At 34.1% G+C, this 10,763-nt stretch overlaps 2 protein-coding genes across 2 annotated transcripts; one reads left to right on the forward strand and one right to left on the reverse strand.

The window, feature by feature from the left end:
- Window positions 1-568: 568 nt before the first annotated feature.
- LOC132057038 (cell wall protein RBR3-like) lies at window positions 569-4,566 on the forward strand. The gene is made up of 7 exons (XM_059449478.1): window positions 569-745; window positions 1,581-1,848; window positions 2,770-2,970; window positions 3,056-3,743; window positions 3,838-3,944; window positions 4,037-4,096; window positions 4,185-4,566. Exons 1-7 carry the CDS (start codon window positions 569-571, stop codon window positions 4,211-4,213), a joined length of 1,530 nt encoding a protein of 509 aa, XP_059305461.1. The 3' UTR covers window positions 4,214-4,566.
- A 933-nt stretch (window positions 4,567-5,499) lies between these two features.
- Window positions 5,500-8,453, reverse strand: LOC132057039 (fructose-1,6-bisphosphatase, chloroplastic). Its single transcript, XM_059449479.1, has 4 exons — window positions 7,884-8,453; window positions 6,978-7,202; window positions 5,875-6,381; window positions 5,500-5,787 (listed from the first exon to the last, which is right to left on the reverse strand). Exons 1-4 carry the CDS (start codon window positions 8,307-8,309, stop codon window positions 5,716-5,718), a joined length of 1,230 nt encoding a protein of 409 aa, XP_059305462.1. The 5' UTR covers window positions 8,310-8,453; the 3' UTR covers window positions 5,500-5,715.
- Between the last annotated feature and the right edge of the window lie 2,310 nt (window positions 8,454-10,763).

The following is a 10,763-nucleotide window of genomic DNA, read 5'->3' on the forward strand; positions in this document are numbered from 1 at the left end:
ACACTAGTAAATATAAAGTGTAGTTATTATCCATAAATAGCTCTTAGAAGTAGCTATGCCAAGTAAATTTTTCTAAAAAAATAAGTCAACCCTTTTCTTTAAACGAACCAGACCCAACCCACAAAAAAATTTACCATGTGGCTTTTGAAAAATAAGTTTACTACAAAAATTGGGTAGACTTCTTTTTTGAAAGCCACGTGATATTTTTTTAATTAAGAAATAAACTATTTTTTTTAAAAAAATTCCATCAACGAAAAAAGTATATTTGCACAATTTGTATACCGACAGGGTATATATGCACCATTTTTTTTAATGAGGATATATCTGTTAAAAATCGCAAAAGTTGAGGGGCATATTTGCCCATTTTCCCAAAAAATAAAATATAAAGATGTTTGTCATATTTCCTCCTAAATTTTTCGAATACTCCCGCGTTTTCTCTTCTTCATGACGTTCCCTCGTTTTCTCCCTCTATTTTTTCTAACCTTTCCCTCCATAATCTCAGCTCTTATAAATACTCAATCCTCTTTCTTCCCTCATTATTTCCCTCTTCCAGATTTAGAAAGTGAAAATGGGTAGACAAAGCAAATCACGAAAAAACGAAAACAACATTGGTAAAGGAAAGGTTACACCTGTACAAATTGCCTTCATCGTAGATCGATACCTCTCTGATAATAGTTTTACTGAAACTAGAACCACTTTCCGGTCTGAAGCTTCGCATCTTCTCGCTAAGTCTCCCGTTAATGAGGTATCCATAGCTTTTACTCATTTTTATTGATTTGTCTAATTTAGAGTTCAATTTTCTAATTACGTACTGTGGTCACAGGTTAATGTCATGTATGAAATTGACGTTATGTTTGTTACAGAGATGAATCTAAGAGATTTGAAATTAGTAGGTGCAACTATCTAATAAGTATATACTTGGACCAAAACAAATGTAATAGTATATTCTAACTTTTTTGATAAATTATGAGAATTTGTAGTGTTTCTAGTCAATTAGAGTTAGAATCTACGACTGAGTTCATAATCTAATATGTATATATTTCTCCAAAAAATATGTTTAATTATCAATGTTATTTGAGGTAGATACATAGCTTAGCATTTTATTGGTTTGTTTGGTTTAGGATTTTGAATTGCTAATTACTGTGTGCACTGGTTAATATATATACTACATGTATATAAATGTTCTGATAAATTAGGAATAATTTAGTATACCTAATGAATTGACATTATATTACTTACATGGATGGATCTAGAATTTGAGTGCAACTGTCTAATAGATGTTCATACTTCTAAAAAATTTGATAAATTATAGTTGTAGTGTTTGTAATCAATTCTAGTTAGAATTTAGGGTTTATTTAAATGATGACTTTTTGTAGCGTTTATATTCATATTTCTAAAGATTTTGATAAAATTATATTTGTAGTGTTTGTAGTCAACTCTAGTTAGAATCTAATGGTTTTATTCACTGAGTGCATAATCTAATTTGATAAATTATCTGTGTAATTGAGGTGAATTACTGTCTCTATCTTTGGTTAATCCTTGTTTTGTTTTTGGGAATTTTTTTGTGTGATAATGAATAGGCGCCAAGGAGTTTATTGAGTTTAGGAGATATGTTGGATGAGTACATAAATTTGAAAGAGCAGAAAGTGTTTTTGGATCAAGAAAAGTGTAGACTGGATCATGAAAAAACACGCGTTCAGAATTTACTAAATGGGATGCAACATGTTATGAATGCTTACAATGCTAGCGCGAATTTAACGCCGCCTTCCTCAATTGCTGCTGCTTCTTCAATGCCCCAAACAGGTGCTTTGCCAAGCATAGTTAATGGATCTTCCCCAGTAACATCAGGTGCGAATTCGACCTTTTTGTTTAGCTTTGTCTAAATTATTTTCTTAGTTTATATGACTGCTGTGTTGTTGTACTTGTGATACTATCTTGTTTGGTACATGAAATGTAAAAACAAGCTAGATGTATTACTTCAAGTTTTTTATTCTCGAAGTAAGAGAATTGGCTTTAATACCACAGCCTCAATATCCTAATTGTAACATGATATTACATCAAACTGAAGCAGTTTCCTATCAAAGTTCTTAGTACTAATGTGCAGATTGATTCAGGATCTTAAAATAGCTGGTCTGAAGTGCCACTAAACTCATTAGTCATTACTATATATGATAGTAGGCTCTGTGTAATATTTAAAAATATTAGATGTATAAAAGGTGCAGTTGTATCTGCAGAAGCTACATTCCTAGAGACTAGAGAGAGATTTGATCATTGCACTTTCTCTAATTTCAATTGCTTTAAAGTTTAAATTATTACCTGAACATGTGGAAGGAACTGGAAGAATTTTGGATCCCTATTTCTCTTTCAATAAACCATAATAGGTAAACATAATCTTTTGGCATAGTTCTCCCAAAATTATTAGTCTTTGCATTTGTGTGACCATTATTTACTAGTATGCAATAGGATGTAAAACATCTATTTGCTAGACTGCATTTAGCTCCTTACTGAAGTCATGCAGCATATATTTTGGCCTTAGAGCAACACCATCTTCATCTCTAAAGAGAAAAATCTCCAAAAGAAGGATTGGATTGCAGAACTGTCACCGATTGCTCATGATCATTTTCAAGAAACAGTACGTAATTTTGTTCGTAGAAAGATATGCTTTGCTGTGTATTGGATGTCATTGTTGACCAGTCTATTGATATTTGCCAGAATTTGGATAACTACTTTACTATTTGCCTGAAGAATTATATGTACTACTTTTATCAGGTTATTATTCCGCATACAAAACTGCAGCTCTGATGTCAGCATCAAGGCCTTCAAACACTGCTCTAGATACCATGAAATTTTCTAATGCAAATTCTGTTCCGTCAACCTCAAAAAGAAAAGGCTTCAAAGATGTTTCTGCAGCTCCCATAACTGCCAAGAGATCTCGTAAACACTTGATCACTAACCAGTTGTCACTTAAAGGTAAATCCATTTGAAGGTGGTCTTTTGTCACTTCATGTGAAATGTCCTTAATATTTTGACATCATATTATCGTACTTTCTTGCAGATTCTAGTACAGACGCACAACCAACAAGTTCTGCTAAACACAACAACATTGTGAATGATTCTGCAGTTCAGTTATCAGATCCTGCAACTTCATCTGATAAGAGACCAGTTCAAGGATCTAGTGTTGCCAAGTCTTTGTTCAATCAGCCCATTCAGTCCCCTCCAACTAATTCTTCTGGCCCTAAAACACCACCAAAAGCATCTTCATCCCAAACTGACAAATCTATCTCTCCACTGGAAGTTTGTTCAACTGCTACTTCCAGCAAAAATATTACACCGTCTCGTGTAACAGCCACCAATTGCACAATCATCTCGTCAGAAACAATTCGAGTGAGCCCTTCCAAACAAATATTTTACTCCATAGAAAGAAATCACTGCATTTCAACATCCTCACCAGTAAAGACCAACCTGAAGAGGCCTATTAGGCGAGATCAAGTAAAAAGTAGGCTGGACTTTGATGCCCCTGATAACATGCCATGTAATTCAGAAATGACAGCTGGCCCTGACATGATCTCGACATCTGAATCTGAGAAAGAAGGAGATGTTTTTGACTTAGATTTGCCTAATTTAGATGCTTTAGGGGTGGACTTTAATCTTTCTGAACTACTATTTGATTTTGGCCTTGATGGAGAGGGGATTGATTATTCTTGCCACGAAACATTGCATTCTTCCCCAGATTCTTTTTCAGGGTAAGGTTACCTGCCTTGATTTTTTCGTAGTTTCCTTGATCTAATGCAAGTTTAGGAATGGTTTCTGAGTCTCCATTTGATGTTTAATGCACAGGTCACCTGATGAATCAGGAAATGTCAATACTGATGGAAACCAGATGACTTCTCAGATTTCGTCGACAGTTACTGAAGTCTTTTCAGAGCAAGACATGAATTTACTAGGTAAAAGGAGATTCTTGACTATGAAATCAACTGTACACTGGTTTCATTGAAATTATTGAAAGAGTTTTGATTTTTTCACATTGATCATTCAGGTTCAGATTCCGTGACCACTACAAAATCAGTAACTAAATGCATCCAAGTTTTAAGCCCTGGTAATTCTTCGACTGTCTGCTTTCTCCTTTTCATTTTGTAAAAGTACAAACTGAAAATATAATTCCGTGACTTTGTCATTTCTTGCAGTTAAGAGTATCAAAAGCTTGAGGGATTAGGAGAACTTTGTGCAAGAAATTGTCCAAATTCGTACACTGATGACTACTGACGCTGAAAGGCCTTAATTAATCACAGTTGACTGGATTTATGCAAACAACTGGATTTACCAAATTAGTTTTACATATTGACTGTTCATTCATTAGCAAAAGGGTGTAAATGCATTGGATTAGGATTTGTTTCCATAGAATTAACAGCTGCAGTCCTAGCCAGAATGTCGATTATATATAGTTTGTTGCTAAACATATTAGGAATTTGTATAAATTTATTAGACATGAAGAAGCTTATAGCAAATTTGACTATGAGAAATATCTGATTATCTGGAAATAGCATTCATGCAAGGAAGTCTCCTGGCTTATCAACTCTTCTATGCATCCAATAAGTTTTATGGTCTGCAATTGAATATGCAATGAGGGAAAATGAATGATTTATGTCCTCTATGGACTCATAAGATAAAGGTCAGAATGTGGTGTATTAGAATCATTATTTGACGTTCACTGTTGTGTATTTTCTAAGTTGAAAATGTAAAGTCTGTCCTCTTTGATGGGTTAGAAACAAACCAAATTATCCAGTCTTTTGGCATTTAACTATCTTAATGTGCAAAACAAAGTCTACATGTGTTGGATCATGTAAATGCATACATTCATTTTCATACAGCGAGTGTGTAGACCCCTGAACTTGAATAAAGATTGCTCTGCGGCTACCAAATTGCTCCCTGGCAGGCACTTGCTCACTAAGCACTCCAATTTTGGCTTGGTAAAATTGAAATTATCACTCTTAACAACAATGCCTTTCAAATTTTTGAGGGTGATTTGCTTTCCTCTTTAAATTTGTGCTGAAATGATGTGTAATCGTCATCAATGTTTAAAAGACAGTTCTCATCTGGTACCAGAGTCTGAAAATGGAGCCAGTGGTTAAGACAGTATCCGTGTATCAGATCTATCAACAGTGTCAAGAAATGCTTTTTATTAGAAATAGATGGATGAATTATTGAACTCGAATGGAATTTGAATGATAAAAAAACCAGCAGACGATAATTTTCAGAACTATGATGGACTTTGTCATGGTTTTTGTTAAAATGGGCTTCAATTCACATTCATACAAAACCAAGTTCAGTGCTTGGTTACTGCAGCTTCTTGGTCTAAGCTCCTCAGGATTCATCCCTTCTTTTGTTAGTCTTGTAATTTACAATGTTTCAGAGTATGAAGTTAGTTGAGTTGCTGGTAATCTGTATTGGTCCATTTATCCGTTTATTCCCCAACAGAAATAACAAAAAGAGAACGACCACTTTAAGAAAGAGGATGGCAGATTTAAGGCATAATGGAAAAACCTTGACATTGTTTTATGAATTGAATCACTGCAAAGCTTTTCAAGAACCTATAATTACTCGTGAAAAGAATTTCTTTAAGAGTGTTACAAATTCAGTCTTGTCTTGCTTACAAAATGATCTGAAAGTGGTCACATCAACACAAACTTGATTTCCACTTTCACCTTGATTTCTGAATTAAGACAAGTACTTCTCCAATTTTTCAACCTCTTCTGTGCTTCCAATGTACAATGGAACCCGTTGGTGGATCTGCAAAGTTACAGACCAAAGAAACACCAAATTAACTGACTGATAAACGCTTATTGGTTACATATTTATCAGTTATCACGTTCTTACCTCAGTTGGTTGGATATCGAGAACTCTTTGGTGTCCATCGGATCCTTTGCCACCAGCTTGTTCCACAATGAAGCTCATGGGGGCACACTCGTACAAAAGCCTCAACTTTCCATTCTTGCTCTTTTTGTCTCTAGGATAGCCATAAATGCCACCATAAAGAAGAGTCCGATGGAAGTCACCAACCAAACTACCAATGTACCTTGCGGAGTAAGGCTTCCCACTAGGGCCAGGGTCCTTCAAGTCATCGATATATTTCTTCAACTTGTCATCCCAGAGCTGGTAGTTTCCTTCATTGAACGAATATATCTTTCCAGCCTTTGGTATTTGGACGTTTTCTTGGGTCAGAACGAATTCTCCATACATTGGATCCAAGTTAAAGGAAAAAACGCCATTTCCCAAAGTGAGTACAAAAATCACAGAGCTCGAGTACATGCAGTAGCCTGCTGCAAGAAGGTTGCTCCCTGGTTGGCATACATTCACGATGCACTTCTGCATCACATTGCCAAGCTGCAATATTGGACAAATATTTGGTGAATCGGTGGTTAACTATTTACATGTAACGAATGGATTTTGTCTAATGCCAAACTCACAACTACAGTGGAAAAATACATGCATCAAAGGTTCAATCGACTATTGAAAACATCACACAGATATAAGAAGCATTGCAGTAAATGGTCCTATTCTCTGTCCATTATGTGTTAAAGACAACTCATTGTCACAAGTCAAAACGTAGCTATTTAGGGGTCGTTTGGTAGGAGGTATTAGAGATAAAAATACTAGTATGTTATCTTTTTGGTAGTGTTTTCAACCTATGTATAACTGTATTTTAGTTATACACCCTAGTTATTACTATTCTTATATATAGTAAACCATGACATTAACAATACCAGTACTGTTCCTGTTCTAATACACCCTATTCAGTACTATTTAGAAATTATGCAATGCATGTTATTTAATAAAACAAAGCAACCAGTCTATAAAAACTAATGCCAACATAACATTACTAATACACCCTATTCAGTACTATTCTTATAAACCCTACCAAACAACCCCTTAGAGTTCTCTTTTGGAGGCAAAGGAAGGCTATCTAATTTGGTGATTACCTCAGTATCATCTCCAAGATCAGCGAGGCACTCATCATTCGGGCTGTATATTCCAAAGATAGAACCAGTAGACACAGCAGCATCAATGTTTGATGATCCATCAAGAGGGTCAAACACCACAATATAGTTGCCCGAGTAACTCTCTTCCACTGCCACTGGTACATCCTCTTCCTCTGATGCTATAATCCCAGTCCTTCCACTCGACCTTAGACAATTGGAGAAAACCTGTTCAATCCTCCAAAAAACACTCAACTTTCAGAAACGAAGCACATTAATGTCATACCATTAATGTTCTATGAGCTTAAGTTCTGTGCATTGACAACAGATAGATAATTTAAAGGGATTTTTTTAATTTTTGGCCCGTCGGCCAAAATTAATTACGGGCGCTAGCCAATATATACAATGCCTATACACTGATCATGTATTATATGTATATCTTGTGTATACAATATGTATGTTATATGTATATTTATACTTAATATACAAAACCATACATTTGCTAGCTATTATTCTTTTGAAGGGTCCAAAAACGTAATTATCCTTATTTTAAACCGTCTGGTTCAATTGACCTATAGCAATATACAATTTCTCGTAGTAAACCTGATACACTAACCTGGAAAATAGAATAAGGACCTGCTATAGCTGGTTAAATTACACTGATAGCGTGAAGATTCTATACACCATCAATCTATATAACTTAACTCCATATAGGATGTAAGTTATATACACTGATATTGTACACAATCCTTATACTATGAATATATTTTAATCTGTTGTAATAAATAACCTACCTCACTGTCCAGATTACAAATTCACTTCTTGTTAGGTGACTTGATAGTCAGTTTATAGAAGTTAAACTCATGTAAATAACTTCACATAGACAGAGTACTATGGTGATAGACAAACCTCATTAGAGACAACATCAAGCTTCTTCTGATCTTCTCCTTGAATATTGACAGCACCTTGGACTCCAGTAAGGTTAGAAATGCCAGATCGCTGGACCAAAGAAGCAATCTGTTTACAAGCCATTGAAATGCTTGACATAACTATGGTAAGTTCAGCATCAATAACCCCAGCTTGTTCTTGCCTTAATAGCCAACTTGTTAAAGTTTGCAGCTCATAACCACTCCTTTTCTTGGTTTCTGTAACACCTGCAGCTGTCTCTATTGCCATGCACTTAACTCCTCCATGAAATGATGACCTTTTCTTTGTGCTGTTTTTTGGGCATAAAAATGGAGTCTTTTTGTCTAGAGAACATAAAAAAGGAGTCTTTTTATCTGCAGCACATAAGAATGAAGTTGTTGCTGTTGCTGTTGCTGATGATGCTGCCATTGTGTTATTCTTGGAATTCCCTTTTCTTGAAATCAATAAATTTTCTCACTTAAAAGTTCATTGTGTAATATTTATTCCAAAGATTTGTTTTTTGAGGCTCATTGGTAGTTTCTTGGGGTAGGGTGGGTGAGTGGGGTGGTCTTAGATTCAATAGATTGTGTTGGCAATTATGGGGTGGAAAGTGTAAGGCTGGTAGAAGATTTCTTTTAAGAGGGTCCCACTTATCCTACTCCATGGAAATCTTTTCCATTCATTTGTGGTTAAGCTTTGGAAATCTATAAATGACATCATCTGGCTATGAAATTTGGAGTATATTCTTGGTTGCAACAACAACTTGCATTGTGTATTTTGGATTAATAATGCCATGAACCGGTTAGCCCATTGGTATTGGCCCATTAAAAGGATTGTGACACATTGGTTTGAGCTTGGAACATTATCGAATTATTTGCATACGTACATATATTCGATTTTGGTGCAACTGTTTAAGTTATGTCTTAGGTTTATAAAATTTTGCACGTCTACCTACTTTGAAACAACTTCAAACATGTGTTTCTGAAGTTAGTCTTGACAAGGCTGTAAGTTTTATATGGCTGAAATTCAAGCCTTTATGCTTAATGACGTTTCTACACTATAGAAATTTCCCTAAGTTTTATATTCGACACCGTATGCTTTCAAATATTATTGAAATTATACCGAAGCATGTAATTTTTTTGTTTAAAAAAAACTGGGTATAGATTATATAACGGTATTCAAATAGAATACCCAGTGAAATTTTTACACTAACATAGCGGGTTAGATTTCACTTTAGAAATAGCTAGATGAATTTATCTTTTTGCAAATAAATTTAGCCTATTGAACTAACAGAAAAAAAAATTTAAATGGTGGCCTCAAACAAGGTCATTTGTTCAATATTATCTTCTATATGACTAAAATGGTAAAAGGTGTCCAATAACCAAATTGGTAGAAGTTCTGAATCTGATAGCATTTTGGTTAGACAAAATTTCATAAATGGTCACATAACTATAACTTTTTTTCATCAAAGTCACATAACTATATTTCTAACAGAAAAATCATAAAACTTTCACCCCAACACAAAAGTCACAAGCCCGAAAACCCAAACTTCCGATGAATGATAATGTTTTATGCTATATTTAAACCTTTTTTTGAAATCTTATAAATACAAACTCAATCAAAAGAGGACTGACTGAATCCTTCTTTAACTTTCAGATAAGTGATAATTTAGCAATTTTACCATCTTCAAATTTATCCAAATGACATATCCTATTCATCAGTCAGAAATCCCTATCCAAATTTGCAATCCTATTTTCAAGATTTTTATCCAAATTGATCATAATTATTGTCTGCATAGCTTTATGATTCTAATTAAGTTTCTATCTTTTTATCCATACAATTTTTCCCTTCTCAAAATCTCATTCAAAATACTCCAAGAAAACAACTCTAACCAATCAAACAACTAAAAGGGTCAATGAATTGAAAAGAATTTATTACAAGATTATTACTTTCGATGCACTGATAACTAATATTAATAACTATCACTCCATAAAATTTAATAATGATATGAATATAATATAAACATATATGCTTTTAAATTTTCAATATAAACATATATACTTCTTGTTGCATATTGGGTTTGAGTTGTAAGTCGCCCATGTGGATTGTGGACTGACCCGATCCGTTTATAAGAGATAAACCTGCAGAAAGTTGGTAAGAAGTTACCCCACACTATAACTCATGCACTATTCTTTAGGTGGGTATGTAATGGGATCAACAGAACTTCCAATAACTATTTCTCTTTAAAAGAAAAAGAACATTACTTTCTCTTATTCCTACCATAGAGAATAATTTTTTTAAAATCTCCCAAAAGAATACACATACAAAAGAATCAGGGCCGTCTCAACAACATTAGGGGCCTAAAGCCAAACTTAAAATAGAGGCCCTAATTATTATTTTTTAAAGCAAAGATCATCATATATATTTTTATTTAAAGTTCACTCTTCTAGCTTTTTTAGATGCCAAGTTATTGATTATTTGTTCTGACAATACCATTTCAATTGATAATATAGCTGATCTAGTCAATCTTTCTTGAGACATTGTTGATCTTAGACAAAATTTTATTAATTTTAATTTTGAAAAACTTCTTTCGGTCGAGGTAACAATTAATATATAAAATACTTCTTTAAGGAAAAAATGGGCCCCAAGAGATTGCTTTATTGGCTTTATAGTTGAGCTACCCCTGAAAAGAACATCTAATTCGTGAACAAAATAATATTTTCAAGAGAGACGAAGTCGGTTTGAAGTAATTTTTTGATACATGTTCTATAAAATTTTCGCTGTTGTTAACAGATACACAATCGTTGTCCCTATTGCTGAATTAAATTTTATATTGGTATCAGAGCTAGGTCTTTAATTGTTACGGTCGCGATGCTTTCTTTC

This window comes from Lycium ferocissimum, chromosome 5 (assembly GCF_029784015.1).
Source record: "Lycium ferocissimum isolate CSIRO_LF1 chromosome 5, AGI_CSIRO_Lferr_CH_V1, whole genome shotgun sequence".
Taxonomy (NCBI): Eukaryota; Viridiplantae; Streptophyta; class Magnoliopsida; order Solanales; family Solanaceae; genus Lycium; species Lycium ferocissimum.

Excerpts from the sequence above, each read along its gene's own strand:
- LOC132057038 (XM_059449478.1), top strand. The coding sequence starts at position 569 with ATGGGTAGACAAAGCAAATCACGAAAAAACGAAAACAACATTGGTAAA. Across the intron at positions 746-1,580 it reads CTAAGTCTCCCGTTAATGAG|GCGCCAAGGAGTTTATTGAG; the intron begins GTATCCATAGCT and ends GATAATGAATAG. Across the intron at positions 3,945-4,036 it reads GCAAGACATGAATTTACTAG|GTTCAGATTCCGTGACCACT; the intron begins GTAAAAGGAGAT and ends TTGATCATTCAG.
- LOC132057039 (XM_059449479.1), bottom strand. The coding sequence starts at position 8,309 with ATGGCAGCATCATCAGCAACAGCAACAGCAACAACTTCATTCTTATGT. Across the intron at positions 6,382-6,977 it reads ATCTTGGAGATGATACTGAG|CTTGGCAATGTGATGCAGAA; the intron begins GTAATCACCAAA and ends CCAATATTGCAG. Across the intron at positions 5,788-5,874 it reads TCGATATCCAACCAACTGAG|ATCCACCAACGGGTTCCATT; the intron begins GTAAGAACGTGA and ends GTAACTTTGCAG.